The following is a 20106-nucleotide window of genomic DNA, read 5'->3' as shown; positions in this document are numbered from 1 at the left end:
GTGTAAATAAGGGCATGCCTCAGTCATGTCTTTTTTGGGGTTACAAGAACAATTAAACAAAAATATATGACTGAACATTATTCCATGGATTGCATGACTCAGTGAATTAAAGCAAAAATATTGCATTTCTTTTTTATTATATACAATTATTATTATTATTATTATTATTATTATTATTATTATTATTATTATTATTATTATTATTATTATTATATTATTATTATTATTGATGTTGTTGTTGTTATTGTTATTACAACTATTATTTTAAAATGTACAAAATATACATATTGATACAATGAAATAAACTAAAAACAAGCAAGACAATATGGACAAAAGTGGCATACATGTAAACTTAATTTGAAGGCAAATAATAATACAGTACATAATGCAATAATAATAGGCCTAGAGAAAATTCAATACGGGAAAACTGAGAAATTGATTAAAGAGAGAATCCCAATTCTTCTGTGATGATTAAGTAATTTGGTAGAGTTATTATCAGAAAAATAGAGCATTTCTTTGCATCAGTACAAAATAGTAGCACTGATGACGTTGAAGCGTTACCTTTGACCTCACGTCGTGGGAGCACGTTGAACCAATCAGGAGGCTCCTTCTTGGGAGGCGCTGAAGTTTTCACAGGGCCGATCGTCAACATGGTGAGTGCAGAACCATTCAAAAGAATAGTTTAAATCTAGGGAAGATAAAAACACTATAGCCCACAGTAAACGCACCGATTGTGTTAAAACTGCTAGTAACATCACTGTATGGTGTTTGTGTGAGTAGATTTGATGTAGAGAGAAGAATATTAGCTGTTAGCATACCATTAGCGCCATGCTAGCGGCACACAAGGCAGTGATCAATGAGAAACTCTTTTTCCTTCTACTAACTCTGCGCTCAAAATATAAGTATGTCTGTGTCTGCGACATGAGGTGGTTGATAATCGTGGTCTATTATATCAAAGTTACGTGCACAGGACTTTGCTATTGACTTTGTTGATAATGGTGGTGGTGGTGTGTGTTCAAGAAGGAAACAGGGCTACTCTAGCTAAAATGTAAAGCTAAAGTAAATGCTTATTTTATTTCCTAAGCTTTTTGTTTAATATCAGAGTCTGAATTTCTTACCTTATTACTTACAACAAATATATTCCGCATTTGTAAATGAAACATGGTCACTAAAGTGTGCAGGGTTGTAGCTGATGCCACATAAATGCTTCATTAACACTGTGGCTGTCTCTTATTTATGGCAGTCTTCATCAGAGGCTAATAACGGCCCGAGCCAAGCGCCACCTTACGCAGGTGTACCGCCCTCGGGGATGCCTCCGCCGTTTGTAAGTCTTAAAGTACAATCAAGTGTCAAAACGATTACAAATTATTGCAAACTATTAGTTTTATGCAAGTGTAGTTTCCTCTGCAGTATGCACTAGACACATCCTGGTACTAATTCTGACATTTTCTGATTTGTGTAGATGGGACCACCGGGAATCCCGCCTCACTTCCCTCCAATGGGGATTCCTCCAATGGGGCAGCGGCCTCCCAGTATGACCCCCATGCCTCCAGGAATCATTCCCCCTGGAATCATGCCCCCAATGGGTGCACCACCCATGGGACAGGTGGGTAACCTGACGTAATAATTTCAGATAAAAGTTTTATGTTATCAGTATCTGAAAAGACCATGCTATTTCAAGATCATGCTAATTTTTTGTGTCATTGGAGATGCATTGTATTGAAAATGTAATAGTTTCTAAGACAGGACAAGCGCTTAATATCTCCACCTAATCAATTTACATTGCCATTGTTACAGAGTAATCAAATAAAGACTACTGTAATTGTAAATTCCTTAGTCATCCAGGTAGGTTCCATAACAAAAGAAAATTCAGTTCTGTCTTTGGTCCAGTTGGTATTTGCATATTGCTACTTCTACTTAAATCCAGATATAATTTTTTTGTCTATTTGAGCACACCTGAACTAGGTGGGTAGATGTACCTGAAATAACATTGATAATGCGATATAATTGTAGTACTTTATCACAAACTTGCATCATCCACCCTTCACCTTAGGATGACTCACTAAAGTCAGCTTAGCCGTTCTAAATGAATTCTATTAGCATATTAATGTCTATGTTGTATTTGTTCTCTGTGTACCTGCCTAGGGACAACAGATGGAAATTAGTATTTTTTGCTATAATCTGGCATATTTACACTGTGTTTACAGATGTTCATTAATATGCGCTGTCCCTATCAAATAAATAAATATATAAATAAATAAATTATTCTGCTGCTGCTATGCTGACTTAAGTTGTGAGACCAAAGTGCCAGTGTCGCTGTAAAAGGTGACATGAACTTTTGCTGTGATGATGCTGATACCAAACACATCACACAGTTAAATAAGTTTAAACCTCCCTTTCCTCCCGGGCCCCGAGCATCTCCACACACCATCAAATAGGGGCCCCCTGCTGTGCCCAAGTGCCTCTGCCGCCACTCGGAGCTATGGAAATGCCAGATGAATATTTCATGATGGTTCTTTTCTTAGATGGCAGGCATGATGCCACCTATGATGCCAGGAATGATGATGCCGCGGATGCCAGCTGCGACGGTGCAACCAGCGGGACCGGTGAGTCTCCACACTTTGCTTGCTCACACCTTCCAAAATACTTTGCAAGCTGCGACATACCCAGCAACACATAAAGGGCAGGCCTTTATTTTAGAGCTTTAAGCTCATTAGATGGCATAGGGAAAATATTTGCCATGTATCAAATTTATTCTTGCTCAAATGTAGCATGGACAATATTGTTATTTTTCAGAATTCCTACATCTGCAAGGTTGTTGTATTGATTACACGCGCATTACAAGTGTAAGGCATTATCATTGTTATACCTCAGAATCGAGTTTTCTTGATAATCCTCTCCTCAAGATCTTATTTTTTCAGCTTCCTGTTTACCTATCATCATTACATATTTAATGCCACATACAAGCCCAATCTAAGTAGTCAATTCCAGTTATACAAATGAGCAGCTGAATTATTTAACATGAGAGCCTCCAGACAGAAAGCATATTTTAGCCTTTTGCAAACCTGGTGTTATGTACCAATTAGGAAAGAGTTTTTATCAACCTGTCTGGCACTGATAAGCAAGCGTTAACTGAACCACTTGCTTGCATGTGATGCACACCATAAATAAACTATATAAAGCTTTCTTTGTTTTCCACAGCCTGGAGTTGAAGCTGCAGGTAAGAATGGCCATAATTAGATTTATCAAAATTAATATGTATTTATATTGTATGAATAAGTAACAACATCAGCTCTTTGGTTTCCTTATAGCTGCTGTGCCTGGAACAGCTGTAAGTTTTACAGTTTTACTCAGTATTCAATTTTCAACATGTGTTGCAAGCTTCACCTAGAGATACCTAGAGATTCAAATATCAATGACTTAAAATTCTATTTGTTTTGCAGAGTACTACCAATGGTTCTCCACCTGAAGAAACCCCAAAGAAGGTTTGTGTCAAATCGAATGGAGCTTTGTATTGTTGAAATGTTATTTAAACTGCTGGTTGTTATAGAAGTCTGTGTGGACCGAACACAAGTCACTGGATGGAAAGACATACTATTACAACACAGAGACCAAGCAGTCCATATGGGAGAAACCAGATGAGCTCAAGTCACCAGCTGAGGTACACAAACTTTGAAAGATTTTATGTATAGTGTATATTGACATTTTTCAATGAAGTGTTTAGCAGTTTAGTTGGCAAAAACATTATTGATAATATATACTCAGTTGCATATTCTTGGGGAAAAAAACTTGTTCATTTAGGATGCTTCACATTTGCGTTCGCCACATCAAAATTGGGACTAGACCAGGATTCAACCCAAAACTAAACTAGATCCTGACTAAACAAGAACTAGAAGCAAATCAAACCATGTTCACATCAGGGCTGAATTTAGGACCAAATAACAAGTGTGACCACATCCTCAGTTTCACGTATGTTGAGAATTGAACTGTATTAAGACAACTGTATTGTACTGCACTTTTAACATGTGAAGTACATCACAGAATATATTAGTTTCAGCTATAATTTTATGATCAAATGTTTTTCTTGCACCCTTGCAGCAAATGCTTTCCAAATGTCCATGGAAGGAGTACAAGTCGGACACCGGGAAGCCTTACTATTACAACTCTCAGACCAAGGAATCCAGATGGACCAAGCCTAAGGAGCTGGAGGATCTGGAAGGTACGTGGACTCATTTTCCATGAGATTTTTATTATCCATTCCCGGCCCTGACTGGATGAGCCACTAACAGCATCATCAAAGACAGATTGTTGCATGTTGTTGGCTGCAATCAGGACGGAAGGCATCACTCATGGAGGCTCCTTGGCTATATTTGTCTGTATTAAGCTTTGAAAAGAACGAACAGAAGCATACCCTGACAGACCTCTCCCTTTGTTTATTTCAGCCATGATCAAAGCCGAGGAGAATGGGTAAGAGTTTCCTGTGTGTTTCCTCTACATTGCATTACGTCTGAACTTTGAAGCAAGTTAATAATAGAACAGGGATTTCAAAATTATAATAGTTAATAGTTTTTCAATCCAGGAATAGATTTTTTCTTCCCATTTTAACATATATTATATATTATATAACCCTCCTCTCTCTCTGCTCTCTGGTCTTATTCTGTCAGGCCAAAGCTGGCACACTATCAGAAAGCAGTAATGTGGATAGCATCTAGTGGTGAAGTGTGAGAATACAACAGGGGCAGGTCAGCCAGTCTAATTACAGATGGTAGCTTTAATTCTTCAAATGGACAGTCAAAAACCACTGATCATACTGTACCTATTGCTGTACTGTAAGTAATAATTGTACTGTATTCTACTGAATTTATTAAAGCTGCAAAATCAAATTGCAATTTTTTCAGAAAAGTTTTGTGATATATGATAATTGCACCAACTGAAATTGCAATTTTGATTCTATTTCGACATATTGTGCACAGCGCTATGCTGTATATCGCTTATATAATAATATAATTCTGAGGCACACTATTCTACAACCTTTTGAGTATTAAAGGTTAGCTTTTATTACCATTGTCTAATAGTTTACCATGATGTGAATGACACCGTTTTCATTCCAGGACTGCAGACGCGGCTCCCGGCATCAGTGTGGCTCCAGCGGTGCAGTCCATCCCCGCTGCTGCCTTGGCAACGGGGGCGGAGGCAGACAGCTCAGTGCAGGTCTCAGAGGAGCAGCAGTCCCACAATGCCACACTCCTCACAGACACACCTGTGGCAGAGGGCACTGTCGCTACAGAGACCGCTGCCAGGTGAGACCCATACATGTATAACCAACATGTCTGCTCTGTCTTTTATTGGTTAAAAGTAGAACAATGTTTTTACACAAATTGTGACTAGATTGTGTGTTGTTTTAGCACTGAGGCCCCAAAAGAGGAACGTCCTGAGCTTCAGAAGAAGACTTACAAATGGAACACAAAGGAAGAGGCCAAACAGGCTTTCAAAGAGCTGCTCAAGGAGAAGGTGAGTCTGAGGGTCACAACAATCAACTGCACACACTAAATGTAGACAAAAGAATTGTTTCTCAAATGCACAGTGAAAAATGTGTCTCTCAATTGGATGTAACAAGAGTTTGACTTTTCAGCTTGTTCTCAGTTCAGAGTGCTACGCATAATTCCATTCCATTAAAACTGGGAGGAGTGTGTATATATATATATATATTTATTTATTTATTTATTTATTTTCAACTTTTTTTATTTTAATTTTTTAGTTTAGTTTTTTTCTTTTCAAAGTTGATTCTTTAGATTCTATTAACATGAGGCGTTTGACTGTTAACACATCAGGACACAAAACTAAGTCTTAGTTTAGAAGTGTTAGCTTGGATTAAATTCATGCTCTTTCTGTTCCATAAGCAACTCTAGCAACTCATTCATACTGTATATGTAGATCCCTGTCTAATTCATACTTTACCATCAGCCCCTGGGAACTCTTAACCCCGAGCTAAACTCACCTCCTGTTGCTGTAGACGAGCCGTACTTTGGGGGCTGAGTCACAGTTGCCCCGCCCACCTCCAGGACTCCAGCTATAATTAGTCTCTATTTAATTTTGTGCACAAAGCCACCCTCCTGAGATTGTTCGCCATTTCCTGCGCTCCCTTAATGGCAGCGTCTTTATGATTAGCTCCGTTGGATCAAAGGTCCAGGATTAAGACAGTCAGAGAAAGCGGCACGGCTGAGTGAGCTGGAACAAGTGTGACAGTGACAGGAGCAGAGAGTGATGGAGGGGCATCTGAACGCTCCGGGCAAAGCACTTGTTTTGTCCTCAACTGAACTGCAACTTTAAATGTGACAGTTATTAGTGCCAGTAGAAAAAAAAGAGAAGAAAATGTAACTCCAGTGCATTAAATCTGCAGTATTTTGGTTAAACTGCTACATGACACAAGTACTGACTTACTTCTAAAAAATACATTTGCTGCAGAAGAATTTTTATTGTAATCTGAAACTAAACTGTTACGGTTTGCATATAGCTTTGTTTGAATATACCTTTGTTTCTTGAAGTCATTATTTTTTTAAACATAAAAGACCAGTTGTCCAGAAGTCTACAAGCAAAAACCTCAATAATGTGTAATATAGGATCTGTATTTGGTATAATAGAAAAGTCGGATCCACATTCAGAACTGTATATGAACCACTCACCATAACAGTTTGGAGCATACACTCTTATTATTGGTTCCTTAGCATTTACATTTTTTTTCTTGTGTCATTGCAGGGGGTATCCTCAAACTCCTCTTGGGAACAGGCCATGAAACTTATCATCAACGACCCACGCTACAGGTGAGCTACTGATTCAGGCTCCTTTCACTTTCCTCCCAGCCCTAGTATGTAGTAACTAGTCCCACTTGGGTTGTGCCAAATTTTATTCTAGTTCTAAAAGTATTGAAGAAAGAAAGAGAACCATTTTATTTATTTTTACCGTATTGTTGACACCATGAATGAAAAAAACATTTGCTTAAAAATAGTTTTCCTGTGATATAAACATTGATTTACCTTCAGCATTTTTTGGGGGCATTTGATTGATAAATTAGATGTTCTTTCTGTCATCTAGGCTTGTCACAGTAACAATTTTGAATAAACAAGTTACATTATTATATCTAATTTTGGACATGGAAGGCTTCATTTTCACCGTTCTATGGAGTTCACTGGGTTGTCCTGCTATGGGGGATTTTTGTCAGTTGCATAATCTAAAACAAAAGCTGCAATAAATAAATACCCCTCCTCCAAAAAAGTTGTGAAGTTAATTAGTTACTATAATGAATCATGGATGTTAATTATTTAACTTTCTACTCTGCAAATGTTAAAATACAAAAAGCCAATAACATAATTAATTATTGGCTTTAGGCCTAGCATTACCCCTACTTTTCTCTCATTCTCTTTTCACTACTTCACTTCAGTGCTCTGCCCAAACTGAGCGAAAAGAAGCAAGCCTTTAACGCCTACAAAGTCCAGACTGAAAAGGAGGAGAAGGAAGAGGCCCGGATCAAGTACAAGGAATCTAAAGAAACATTTCAGAGATTCCTGGAGAACCACGAGAAGATGACATCAAACACGAGATACAAGTGAGCACCACTCTCTTCCTGTATCAACTCACACTCCTCTGTATTGCCAATGAGAATTATGTGGACAGGATCAATGTAAGGTCACATATTAACCAGTTCACACCATCAGCTGTTGCGGACCATGCTTGGGCTGCTGTTGTATAGTTCATGATGCAACAGTGCTGTTGGAGTGTTAAAAATAGAAAAGTGTTGTATGATTCTAGTGCATTATTTATCTAGCTGCTGGTTACGTTCTAAGTAGCATGAATTGATTGATATGCGAAGACAGAAGCAGATGTGGTGCTGGGAAATGGAATGAGGAAGAGGAGATAAAAGCATGTTGTGTCAGTGGTCGCGTGATATCAGGAGTGGTACATGTTATAATGTGTGAGATACTTCTGCCTTTGAAATATAAATGAAAAATATGGTCTTCACACTCATACAATTTCTGTCTGTTTTTGTTTTGCTATAATAAGGGATGTAGGTCTTATTTATTTTAGTTGCCGCTTTATTTATTATTTTATTAGGATTATAATGATTTATGTGGACAACATCAGAAAGGAGCCGGTAGTTGGAGTGAGTTAGCTTGAGATTTGTGAGTGAACTGTGTGAGTTTAATCTGCCTTTTATTAATTAATTCACTGTTTATTAGGTGAAGGTGATTTTTGTATAAATATTTGAATTCTAGTGATCTTGTCACTGCACTTTAGGTTAAATACATTTAGAAAAATCATATAGATGGATACATAAGAGTTTAACTGCAAGCCTTTATTTGGTGTAATCTTTCTGAAGATCAGCTTCTTCATTTTGTAAAAAAAAGCAAAGGATCTTGGTCTGTGTGGTTCCACTTGTGACAATTTTGGCAGCTATTGTTATGTCTAAAATCTCATGCATCGTTTAACTCCTTGTGCCACAATACATTTCAAACTTGACTTAAAAGGCTAGATTTTTTGACAATGTTTGAAACCACTGTAAAATAAATACTCTTGACTATAGCCAATGACTACAGTATAGTCCTTAAAATAATTCTATATAATTTTATATCAGTATCATACACTATTGGTTGAATTTTCCAGCACAAAATAGTAATAGCCAATAATCAATAAAGGTCCAAAATGTGTCTTATTAGTTTCATTATTATTTTCAGTAACAATACAAATGATTATGTAGTTTTTCCCCTTAGAACCCTTCTTGCATTTTCATTTTTGTCATAGACCTATATAACAAAAAAGGCTATAATATTGATGTGTTCTCAGTCTGTCTGACTGTCTGTACTTCATCCATCAAATGACAACAGAGGGCTGAACCTTGGCTACTGTCCCTGCGTTGATCTCTGCCCTGGTTTTGAGGCTCAGAGATGAGTCAGAAACTGCAGCACGACTTTTTACTTTTTAATTACCCACTACCCCCATGTTAAACCCGTGCCCTCTGCTGAACATTTAGTATGTCAGATGAATTAGTCCAGAGCACATCTCTGAACCATTTTACATTTTAATAAGCTCAAGTGTACAAATAAATAGCAGTTATTGGGTATTGCCTGTGGAACAGTGCCCCCCAGTGGGCTGCTGAGTAAACGTATTGTTAATAGGCCATTTGTGGTGTTTTTTTGTGCATCAGGAAAGCAGAGCAGATGTTCGGGGAGCTGGAGGTGTGGAGCTGTGTGCCAGAGAGAGACCGGCTGGAGATCTACGAAGATGTGCTCTTTTATCTTGCCAAGAAAGAAAAGGTAAAGATGCCATTCCCATAACACACTAAAGTTAACTGAAGCTACATAAATGACTCTTAATACCTACATAGTCTGTGTTAGGGACATTTCTAGCCATGGGATTCAGAGTGATGGAAAAAATGAGGGCCATTGCCATAGTAACTAACAATTCTGAACAAAATATATCTCATAATGGTGTCATAACATGCTAACATTAAATGAAGCTAAATGACCCTTAAAACGCAGTCTGATATTCTGTTAATCTTGATGTTAATATTAGGCATTCTGTCCATGGGTTTCAGAATGATGGAAAAATGAGGACTATTTCTATTAGTTACTATTAGTTACTATAGTAACTAACAATTGAGAAGAAAATATTATCTTTTGAATACTACTCAAAAATGGCACCATAAACTGAACACTGAATTCTCTTTAGGGTACATTGGCCTTGATATTTCACATTCAATAGCTGAAGAAAATTGCTAGCGAACATATCAAATTATTGTATTCCGCGCTTTACTAATTACAAACAGCCAGCAGAGGGCACAAGAACTCAAACTGCTGGCGCACTGGGGAGTGAAGATGTTGAAATAGGGCCAGAAATCTAGCTGCTAGAACTGGAAGTTGGTTAGCAGCTTATTTAAGGGAATTTTTGCAAAACACAGACACAGTAGCATTTCTGAATGGCCTCCAGATTGCTTAAAATAGTGGGTCAATTACATTATGGTTAAAAGCTCAAAGTCAGTTTAATGTTGTATAGAGCCTCTAAGTTATACATCACTGTCATGTTAGTTTGTAGAGAAGCAGTCTCAGAGCTAAAGTTTTAGCCAAATATTCATATATATTTGTTGCATTGACCAGGAACAAGCAAAGCAACTGCGCAAGAGGAACTGGGAGGCTCTGAAAAACATCTTGGATAACATGGCTAACGTCACATACCGCACGACTTGGTCTGAGGCCCAGCAGTACCTCCTGGACAACCCTACCTTCGCCGAGGATGAGGAGCTACAGAGTACGGCCTTCAATCCAGAAACATAGAGCTTGTTTGGGAGTTCACATTGTAATAATAGTGTTGTTTTTAACTTATAGACATGGACAAAGAGGATGCCCTGATCTGCTTTGAGGAGCATATCCGGGCTCTGGAGAAAGAAGAGGAGGAGGAGAAACAGAAGACTCTGCTCAGAGAGAGGAGGAGACAGCGCAAGAACAGGGAGTGTTTCCAGGTGAGATCTATCATTCTTTTTTTTCTTTTTTTTAATAATTGCTAGCTTCTTTCTGTAGTTTGCATTTATCCTAATTGTGCAATCAACTCAATCATAAAAAATTGTGCAGTGAGCCTCGTCATTTTGGTCTTTAAATGTTTGTATTAACCCGCTCTACATGATCTAGCATTGTTAACAAATTAGGTTTAGCAACAGGTTTGATTGACAGCGTTGCTAAGCGCACGCCTCCTGCTAAACCAGTAGTCCAGGCATTACCTTCAACAGCCGTGCTCCGGACTGACTCTTTGGTTGCTACGATACTCGCAGTCGGAATTCCAAATATGGAACTCGGCTCCAAATTCCCCCCTATATCAGCTAGCCTCAGCAAACTTCATTTGACTGAACGCTATGGGTGACGTCTCACTCACTTAGTCCACTTCTTATATTCTCGTCCTACCCGTAGTATATATGTAATGTACTTTGTCTGACTACTTTTCCCCCTCCCTTTTCAGAAATTTCTGGACGAGCTTCACGATCACGGGCAGCTCCACTCCATGTCGGCTTGGATGGAAATGTACCCGACCCTGAGTTCAGACATCCGCTTCGCCAACATGCTGGGCCAGCCGGGTAGGACAGCAGGCTCCCACCCTCCCCCCCGTCACTCCAACCCCTTCCCTCGTCACTCTGACCCCTTTCCCCTCCCCTCTCCCCTCTCTGTGTCTCCTCACGTGGCCAGAACATGCTCATAACACATTCTGTATTCATGTCTCAGAGCTCATTATATTTGTACATGTTTAATTTAAATGCACTTGTTCTCCAGGCTCCACTCCTTTGGACCTGTTCAAGTTCTACGTGGAGGATCTGAAAGCACGCTACCACGATGAGAAGAGGATTATTAAAGACATACTCAAGGTTGGGAACAAATCTAATAGTAAGGCTAAGCTGTATTGGTTGCTGTTAGATTCAAGAATGGGTACATGTCTGTTCTGTATCAGTTATAAAGACTTTTCATGGGGAAAAACATCTGTATTTTGCTTGTCCCTATCCCATTTGAAGTATTTTATATACATTTCACAACCATTACCTGTTTAAGTAGACATACTATTTACATTTTACTCATAATATTTGTAATAGTTGATCACAATTACAACAAAAAGTTACAGGATGATTGAGTTGTTGGGTTTATTTGTATTTTGGTTCCTAAGCCAATAATCAAATCAGAATGTCAAACAAGCTTCTTACATTGTACTAAAACTACTACTGTACTTCTTACAGGACAAAAACTTCCTGGTAGAAGTAAACACCAGCTTTGACGACTTTGGCTCTGTTATCAGCTCTGACAAAAGAGCCACAACACTGGACGCAGGCAACATCAAACTGGCCTTCAACAGTGTAAGCGACTGTCATTACTCATTTTACTATAATCTCGCCGTTGTTTCCTATGATTAATTTGGTTGTGTTGGTGCCAAGTTGTTGGAAAAGGCAGAGGCCAGAGAGAGGGAGAGAGAGAAAGAGGAGGCGAGGAAGATGAAGAGGAAAGAAGCTGCGTTTAAGAACATGCTGAAGCAGTCCACACCATCTCTGGAGCCCGATTCCATGTGGGAGGCGGTATGTGCTTTCTCCATTTGCAATTATTCTCCCATCAATCAAAGGGTCACTTTTCCTGACATTTAATGAAACTTGAGATCTTCTATTGAGATTATTTGGAGTGAATAGCGAGTGTGAGCGTTTTAGCATTTAAAGAATGAGAATTATCTGGTTTTATGGCAAAAATAAAACAAATGAATAACAATAATTTTACTCCTTGGGCCATTCCTTTTTGAAGAATCAGGTCTCCTTATATACATAGCTTATTATAAAGGTACAGTATGTAACTTTCTGGATGTGGCACGTAAACTGCATGAGTCCATGGAAATAGAAAGTTAAAGTCACATTCTCCATGGAGATAAATACGTTTTATAGCCAAAGGAACAACATGGAGACAAGCAGGGGCCAATAAGAGTCATAGCTGTTGAGAAAAAAACAAACATGCCTTTGTGTTAACCTTATTTTTTATTTTTATTTTTTTTACATACTATAGCTTTTTAAATTGAACAGTTAATTAGTTGTATATTCATATTGTACTCATCTAGTCAGGGCAGAATTGGGACTAGCAGTATCTATCTAGTATCTTTGTCATTGAGTACAGTCTTCCCTCTGTTGTCCCAGGTCAGAGAGAGGTTTCTGAAGGAGCCTGCCTTTGAGGACATCACTCTGGAGTCCGAGAGGAAGAGGATATTCAAAGACTTCATGCACGTCCTGGAGGTACAGTTGCTGTTACTATGACAACACTTCCTGTATATCCAGCCGTCCGCAGACTGTAACATGTATGACCCACAGCACGAGTGTCAGCACCACCACTCCAAGACCAAGAAGCACTCCAAGAAGTCCAAGAAGCACCACAGGAAACGCTCGCGCTCTAGATCGGTCAGTGCATTTGCCCTTACTCCACTTTACTCTAAAATTAGACCTGTAAATGTATTTATAAATTGTTGTTTACTTTGCATTGTTGTTGCAAATTGAAATGTCAGGTTTGTAAAACATTGTCTGCATAAGTCATGAAACTAAATGGGTGGGAGTTTATCACATTGTGGGGACTGAAATCTGTCTCACTCAAAGTTGTATTTGAAGTGATTTGTGCATGTTTGAGCAATGTTTGAGCTTAATTTCAAGATGTCATTTTGCTGATCACCCCTGTTTTCTCCAGTACCAACATACACACCTCCACCGGCATATGCACACTGCTCTGCACACTGCTCGGTCTCCAATTTTATTTTCTTAATCTGTGATACGTGTAGGATTTGTATAAATATCACTATACACAGGCAATATTACAACTAAATTTAGACTAAAACAAAAGGATGAATATTTTAAGTTAGAAGATATTTTTTATTTTAACCTCCTGAGACCCGAGCTCTTGCATGAGATACTTTATTAATTTCTCTTTCTTATTTGGGCTGACTGGAACCAGATGAGTGTAAATACAAAGAATTATCTTTTTACATTATGGGTTAGAAAAAATTATGTAAATCCAAATGTCCTCATATGTGGACATTTTCATCATTTTGATAAAACATTTGAATAATGATTTGCAAAACCTATTTATTAAGACCCTGAAAACAGCAACATTTGTCCTGAATGTAAAAACAAAATGTGAAACGACAATTGTGCCTCTTGGAACAATGTGTCTGATGTGAAGAGCTGCTGACAGGAGCAGGAAGAAAAATTAAAAAAATTTAAATAAAAAAAAAATATATAAAAAAATATAAATATATAAAATATTCTAAACATTCTAAACTGTTAAAAAATGAATATATATAATATATTTGCATTGTTGTTATTCTTGTATGCTGTTATTCTTCTAAAAATTTGCATTGCGGCCTAGACAACCCAAAATGTGTTGTCCACATATGAGGACGCCAGGTCTCAGGAGGCTATGATGCAAGTAAAAATACCTAAACGTTACTTGCTGTATTTTTTGTCTACATTGATATTGTGCACATATTTGTATTTTATTGCGTATATATTTTGTCATTTGTAAAAGGTTTTTATCCTGTCCTTCTCATACCTGCCTTGTATAGTATTAGTGTTATGATCCTATATATCCTTTGTACTTTCTGTGCTGCCAGGGCTCGGAGTCAGAGGAGGAGGAGTACCACAAGAAGAAAAAGCGCTCTCAGTCCAAGTCCCCGTCTGAGCGCTCATCCAGCGGAGAGTCTGGTGAGTGCTTTTACCCATAATGCACCTGCTCTTACCTCACAAGTGCACTGCCACTCATGTGTCTGACTTCTGTGCCTCTGGGGTGCATACAGAGAGGAGCTATAAGAAGTCCAAGAAGCACAAGAAGAAGGCCAAGAAGAGACGTCACAAGTCTGTAAGTAACTATGTACAAAGCTCATGGTGTGCAGTACTGTGGTATTTGTATTACAGAATATTTATTACAATGTTTGAATACTCACAACACCTTTGGAATGCTGCTTTTCAGTAAAATAAGTAAAAAGAAATTCTGCTCAAAGGTGCATTATGCAATTTTTCTGGTGAAGGGGTCCACCACCTGCTTGTTTCCATGGAGATGTCATTGCTTTGCCTGGAATGTTCCTCAGTATGCCACTCAACTTACATATTTTATGTACGGGTATTTTTAGTTGCTAAAAATTACCGGACCTAGAACTTGACCTTGTGGCACTACCTGCTTCTTTAATGCCATACATGGAACATTTTAGGCAAACATAATTCCATGGAGACTAGTAGATGGCATACCCTCAGCCAGAAAATATTACATAGTGCACCATCAAGTTATTTACAGTAGTTCTTGTTGGCTATATCTGTCCTAAGCCAAAGTTTTATAATTTACATTTAGAATCATTATACACCCAATTCTAAAATTAGATATCATCGCTTAAATAACATACATTTTTATGAACAGTAGTAAAATAGTGAGAATGTGACCCCCAGGTAAAGACTTTTAATCCTACTTAACCTCTGAATTAAGTATTGAAGAGTGAAATACACCCAAGCGATACTTTACTACACTACTGGAGTATTTTGGAAGCTGCAGAGAAAGTAAATGAGTCTTTTGAAGTTGATGATCAGAATGTTCAATATTGTATTTTTGTTCCTAGGGTTCTCCAGAGTCTGAGACCGAAAAGAAGCGAGAGCGCGACGTGAAGCGAGAAAAGGATGACAAAGACAAAGAAAACGACAAATCCAGAAGCAAATCTCGCTCTGATTCCAAACAGAAGTCTCCTAAAAAGAAGGCCATCAAAGAAGAGGTCAGAACACTTAAAACATATTCATGCAAACTTATTTCTATTTTCATTTAGTCTAACTTTACTTTACTTTGAACAGGGCGACTGGGACACATCCGGCAGTGAGTTGAGTGAAGGGGAGCTGGAGAAACGGAGGAGGACGTTACTGGAACAACTGGATGCACCTTGACCTTGATCACAGCTTCATAAGGCTTTATAAACATACATTCACACCTGAGCAAAAATCACAATAATTTCCCCATTTTCTGCAAGGCTACACTGTCTTTTTTTTTTTTTCAGTCATGCGGTTAATTTGTGACTAAAATGTCAGACTGATTTGTTAAAAACCTGCTTAGAAATATTTTAGTTGACTAGTTGTCCATGTTCTCTATTGGTCTTGCATTTTTAAATTTGATAAAGCATTTTGCTGACACTGATGAGGGCCTCAATGTGAAAGTGAAAGTACATTGTTTCTGAAGCTCAGTCGTGTTCATAAGGCACTTGAGAAATATCGCTCATACCTCAGACAATGTCAATAGGCTTTCATTTACAACTTGTTTAGATACCATGACTTTGTTTATTGTAATAAAAAATGACGGGACAGCTTGTTTTTTACATTTTTTATATGTTTAAAATGGCTGGATTTTCTTTTAAGCAAAAACATGACCTATTATTCCTGTAAATTGTGCAAATGAATTGTGCATTTATGAGTAAGCACAGGTTTTATGATGGCGTTTTATATCGACACAGTGATGACAGTTTATCTCAGAAGTGTCATTTACTTCTGCAACTTTTTGAAGAAATTATAGATTATTTGTGACAGCGCTACTGCACCACCCACATTACCTTCAAAAATATGATCCAAATATGTTTCCATAGTCCAGTACTGACAAATGTTTTATGGTGGATGGGAACACATATTAGGGTTGTGTAGAAGTATAGAAAATCAGATACACATTGATATTAAAACTAATATCATGACTAGATACTTATTTTTGACACTAACAAAAAATATATAATTAACTGGACAAAATTTGTGCTTTCCTGAACAGTTTTAGTGTCATTTTGAGCTTTATCAGAACAAGTATAAAACCTGTAAGTATAAGAAAGCTCTATTTTGTGTGTGAAAATTACATTCCATAACCAAAAAAGAGCACGTTTTTATCTTCATTGCGGTATGTGTGTAATCGGTATTGACTATAGAGTGAATTCCTTAGTATCAAAATTGAGTTTGAAATTTTACTATTGAGACAAAACTAACACGTTACACACACACTTTATGTACCTTATCTAATCTTTGGACAATTGTTTTGGAGTTAAGATGTTGATCTAACGGTTACTCAGTACTGAAGTAGTGTTTAGCCCAAATATTTGATAGTATAACTTCAGTAATTATATGTACAACACAACTTTTCTGTAATTTTTTTTTAGTAATTTAGTCATTTTGGTGCTGATTTATAATTTCCCTGCCTGTCTTCTAAGCAACAATTCCTGAAAACACCAGAAGACTTCGTGAAAAACAGTCCAAACATTCATATTATTCAACATAGTTTATTTGATCATATTCATTGAAAATCTAAATTGTTATGTGATAATAACCATAAACTGCCTAAAGTTCAAAACATGCCAGAGTAGAGACATGACGGTTACAGAGTGAGATGCAAATGAATGGCTTTAGTGAACATAATTGCAGTCAAAACAGGAGCTTCAAAGCCACAGCTCTCCACAGATAAGCTTTTAACCACCATTTTGAACAATAATAATAATAATAACAATAATAATAATATATATATAGTTATTATGGTCCATTTTGTATTTTATGACATGCTTCCTGTGTTAATAACTGACTTTGATCCACCTTCAAAGTACGTGATCCAGTGTCCCCCCTTTATGGAGTGAGATGTCCGATTTTGGCTTCTTATTAAATACACAAATAAGACGACAACATAAAAACTATAAGTTAAAATAAAACATTCAAGGCAATGTTTAAACAGTATGTACAATATTAACCATCTGGTAATGTTAAGTAAAAAAGTAGCAAAATATCTGTACATATAGGAAGTCTTTGTGTTTTTGCCATGTTTTTGAATGACAAATGACAGCACAAAAGCATACAAAGTTTCAAGTGGTTAAATACTATACATCAAATTACAATAAGATGAGTAGTAGACTCAGCCTGGTAGATGAGAAATGTATTAACTGATATATTACAGGTTTATATCCAGTTTTGAAAGTGAGTTCAGTCCATTGTTTTGTATTGTTTTCGTAACACACAGTAAAAACGTATTATGAAGTAACATTTCACAATTAAGCTGCAAACGAAAATTTCAGTTTGATTTTGAAATGAACTTTGTCCAGTTTTCTGCCGTCAGTGTAGCCCTTAGCCCTTTCGTTAGACCTCAGATGAGATGTAACACGTGCTACATAAACTTCTATTGTGAGAGGAATGGTAAAGATGTGGAATGTACAGATATATTTATGATCTTTAGCGTGGCCAGCCTAACGTAAAATGGACCCTGTTAAATCAAGTTAGGTTTACAAAGGGAAAACATGTAGGTAAAAGCTGATCTAAGTATTGCGTGTTAAAATATGTCAAATTCAAAGTGGAGAGTAACTAAGTACAAAGACACAAGTTACTAAAATTGAGTAGATTTTTGGGGGTGGTTATTGTACTTTTACTAAAATGTAGTCGATTTTTGGGGGTGGTTATTGTACTTTTACTAAAATTGAGTAGATTTTAGAGGGTGGTTATTGTACTTTTACTAAAATTGAGTCGATTTTTGGGGGTGGTTATTGTACTTTTACTGAAATTGAGTAGATTTTTGGGGATGGTTATTGTACTTTTATTAAAATTGAGTAGATTTTTAGGGGATGGTTATTGTACTTTTACTGAAATTGAGTAGATTTTTGGGGATGGTTAATGTACTTTTACTTAAAATTGAGTAGATTTTTGGGGATGGTTATTGTACTTTTACTGAAATTGAGTAGATTTTTGGGGATGGTTAATGTACTTTTTCACGTACATTTTAAACATGTATTTGTACTTCTAATTGAGTATACACCTAAGATCTAACCATCATAGATCATTATAACTCACAGAAGGTACTGAAGACAGTCAGTTGTCCCAGTGCGAGGCTGTTTCACCTCTGTCTCTGGTTTCCACAGCCTACTGACAAACTTCTTTTTAAAATAACTTAATTTTGCTTCAAAGTGTTTAATTAATCACGTTTTGCTCAAAAGACATATCAAAAAGTCTAACAAAATTCTACTAAAGTAACTAGTACCTTTATTTAAGTACAATTTTGGCAGCAGTACTTGAGTTCATGTTTATGTAATTGTATTTTTACTTCAGTACAAATGTTCAGTACTCCCATTACCTTTGAATCAAGTAGAAAATGTGGACTCAAATCTTGTACTTTTACTGACCCCTTGTGGCCAAACAGCATACAATTTGTAGTTATTAAAATGGTGTTTCCAGTTCATTCCACCACCACATTTTATATTTGACCTTATCAGTTCAATTATTTTTTTATGGACCTATGAAATGAAAAGTTGAACGGAAATAAAATAATCCACACAAAAAAGACTAAAATAACTTTAAATTAGTTTAAAACAGTCTGCATTTGATGTGAAAGTGCACGGGTTGGGCTGGCCAGGCTACTCGGTCATGCTAAATGTAACGGCTACATTAACTGCCTTTAGACATTCACCACTTCTTCATACAAAAGTCCAGTTTTGCATGTTGCTTTTAGATTAAAGCCTGCTTGAATTGTGTATTGCTCCAAATGTGAAAAAAGTCGACAAACAGACACAGAGGCACTTGTCTGGGTTTAAAGATTTCCCATAAACCTTTTGAAACTCTCCATTCGGTCCAGTCCTTCATAAAACAGCTGCTACACCACAGGTATGCAGTTCCTTATGTAAAATATATATACATAATCGTCTCTATGGTTTCTGCTACGTTCGCTCATCCTTCTATCAACCTTCTTTTGTCTTTACTCGTCTTCTTTATCCATCATTTCTTCACTTTCTCTCTCTTTCTTTACATGAACACTTCCCCGTTGTTGATTGGCCGCAGGTTTTGGTCGTCGAATTTCCTCCGGACACTTCTGCGCACGGCGTCGGCTCTACGGTAAGGCTGGTTCCTCAAATCTGGAAAAAAGAAGGAAAAAAAGACAAAGGAAAAGATGGGGGGGTAAGGGGGCGGGAGGTGAACAGGTTGTCAGTCAGTTTTTCATAAAGTGGGTGAGGATATATTGCTCAGAGGCAGCCTGACAGTCCAAAGCAGCACCAGTTCTCATGAGAATAAGGCTCAATGCATCGTGTCAATATTAAATGCATTTATTTATGTTGCTCATCATGCAAATTATTGGTAAAAGTAGCAGAGGTATAAACCAAATTCTAAAAAATGTGTATATAAAATTGAATGCCATAATTTGCAAACCACATGAAACCATCTTATACTCACAATAGGACCTGAACAACTTATTTTTAGTATTTAGTTTTATGTGAAATCATCAAACTCCAATAAAATCCTGTGAATTCTGGATGTATAAATGGAATAATTAAAATGGGAGCTTTCATTTTAGTTTGTCACAGTTTTGTTACAGGTTGTGGCTACTTATAAATACTCAAATGTCTTGAACACAAAACAATGATCCATGTTTCCTTTTATTGTTTTGAAACTGCTATATTTGCCGGAAACAGTGTATTAACATGTTTTATAAGTTTCACTTCAATCAACAATCCCACTAATGAAACTACTGCACATCGCGTCAGGTTTGTCAAGTTGTTCTGTACAGTTTTGTATCCAGATTTTGTATATTTATG

At 37.1% G+C, this 20106-nt stretch overlaps 2 protein-coding genes across 11 annotated transcripts in view; one reads left to right on the top strand and one right to left on the bottom strand.

The window, feature by feature from the left end:
• Positions 1-585: 585 nt before the first annotated feature.
• Positions 586-15873, top strand: prpf40a (PRP40 pre-mRNA processing factor 40 homolog A). Of its 2 annotated transcripts, XM_033986834.2 has the most exons (27): positions 593-653; positions 1244-1324; positions 1463-1606; positions 2526-2606; positions 3202-3220; positions 3312-3331; positions 3444-3485; positions 3551-3661; positions 4099-4219; positions 4443-4467; positions 5112-5300; positions 5406-5511; positions 6757-6821; positions 7439-7603; positions 9200-9308; positions 10149-10299; positions 10377-10510; positions 11002-11116; positions 11310-11401; positions 11765-11881; positions 11960-12097; positions 12698-12793; positions 12869-12955; positions 14158-14248; positions 14341-14402; positions 15151-15300; positions 15377-15873. In XM_033986834.2, exons 1-27 carry the CDS (start codon positions 651-653, stop codon positions 15464-15466), a joined length of 2604 nt encoding a protein of 867 aa, XP_033842725.1. In that variant the 5' UTR covers positions 593-650; the 3' UTR covers positions 15467-15873. The 2 variants fall into 2 exon arrangements, with proteins under 2 accessions (XP_033842726.1, XP_033842725.1); XM_033986835.2 differs by lacking the exon at positions 1244-1324 and having other exon boundaries at positions 586-653.
• A 938-nt stretch (positions 15874-16811) lies between these two features.
• fmnl2a (formin-like 2a) overlaps positions 16812-20106 on the bottom strand; it is a 69136-nt gene continuing 65841 nt past the window's right edge. For 3 of the 9 annotated variants that reach the window (XM_033986766.2, XM_055230692.1, XM_033986769.2), the window contains one exon: positions 19307-19428. Coding sequence is in view for 5 of the 9 variants with exons in the window: in XM_055230692.1 (XP_055086667.1) it covers positions 19423-19428 (6 nt within the window). In the remaining 4 variants the exon portion in view is untranslated. Of the gene's footprint in view, positions 19429-20106 lie in introns of all 9 variants that reach the window. The other 6 variants (XM_033986764.2, XM_033986767.2, XM_033986765.2 and 3 more) reach the window with 4 other exon arrangements.

This window comes from Periophthalmus magnuspinnatus, chromosome 21, assembly GCF_009829125.3.
Source record: "Periophthalmus magnuspinnatus isolate fPerMag1 chromosome 21, fPerMag1.2.pri, whole genome shotgun sequence".
Lineage (NCBI taxonomy): Eukaryota > Metazoa > Chordata > Actinopteri > Gobiiformes > Gobiidae > Periophthalmus > Periophthalmus magnuspinnatus.
This window is presented reverse-complemented; position numbering and strand designations above follow the sequence as displayed.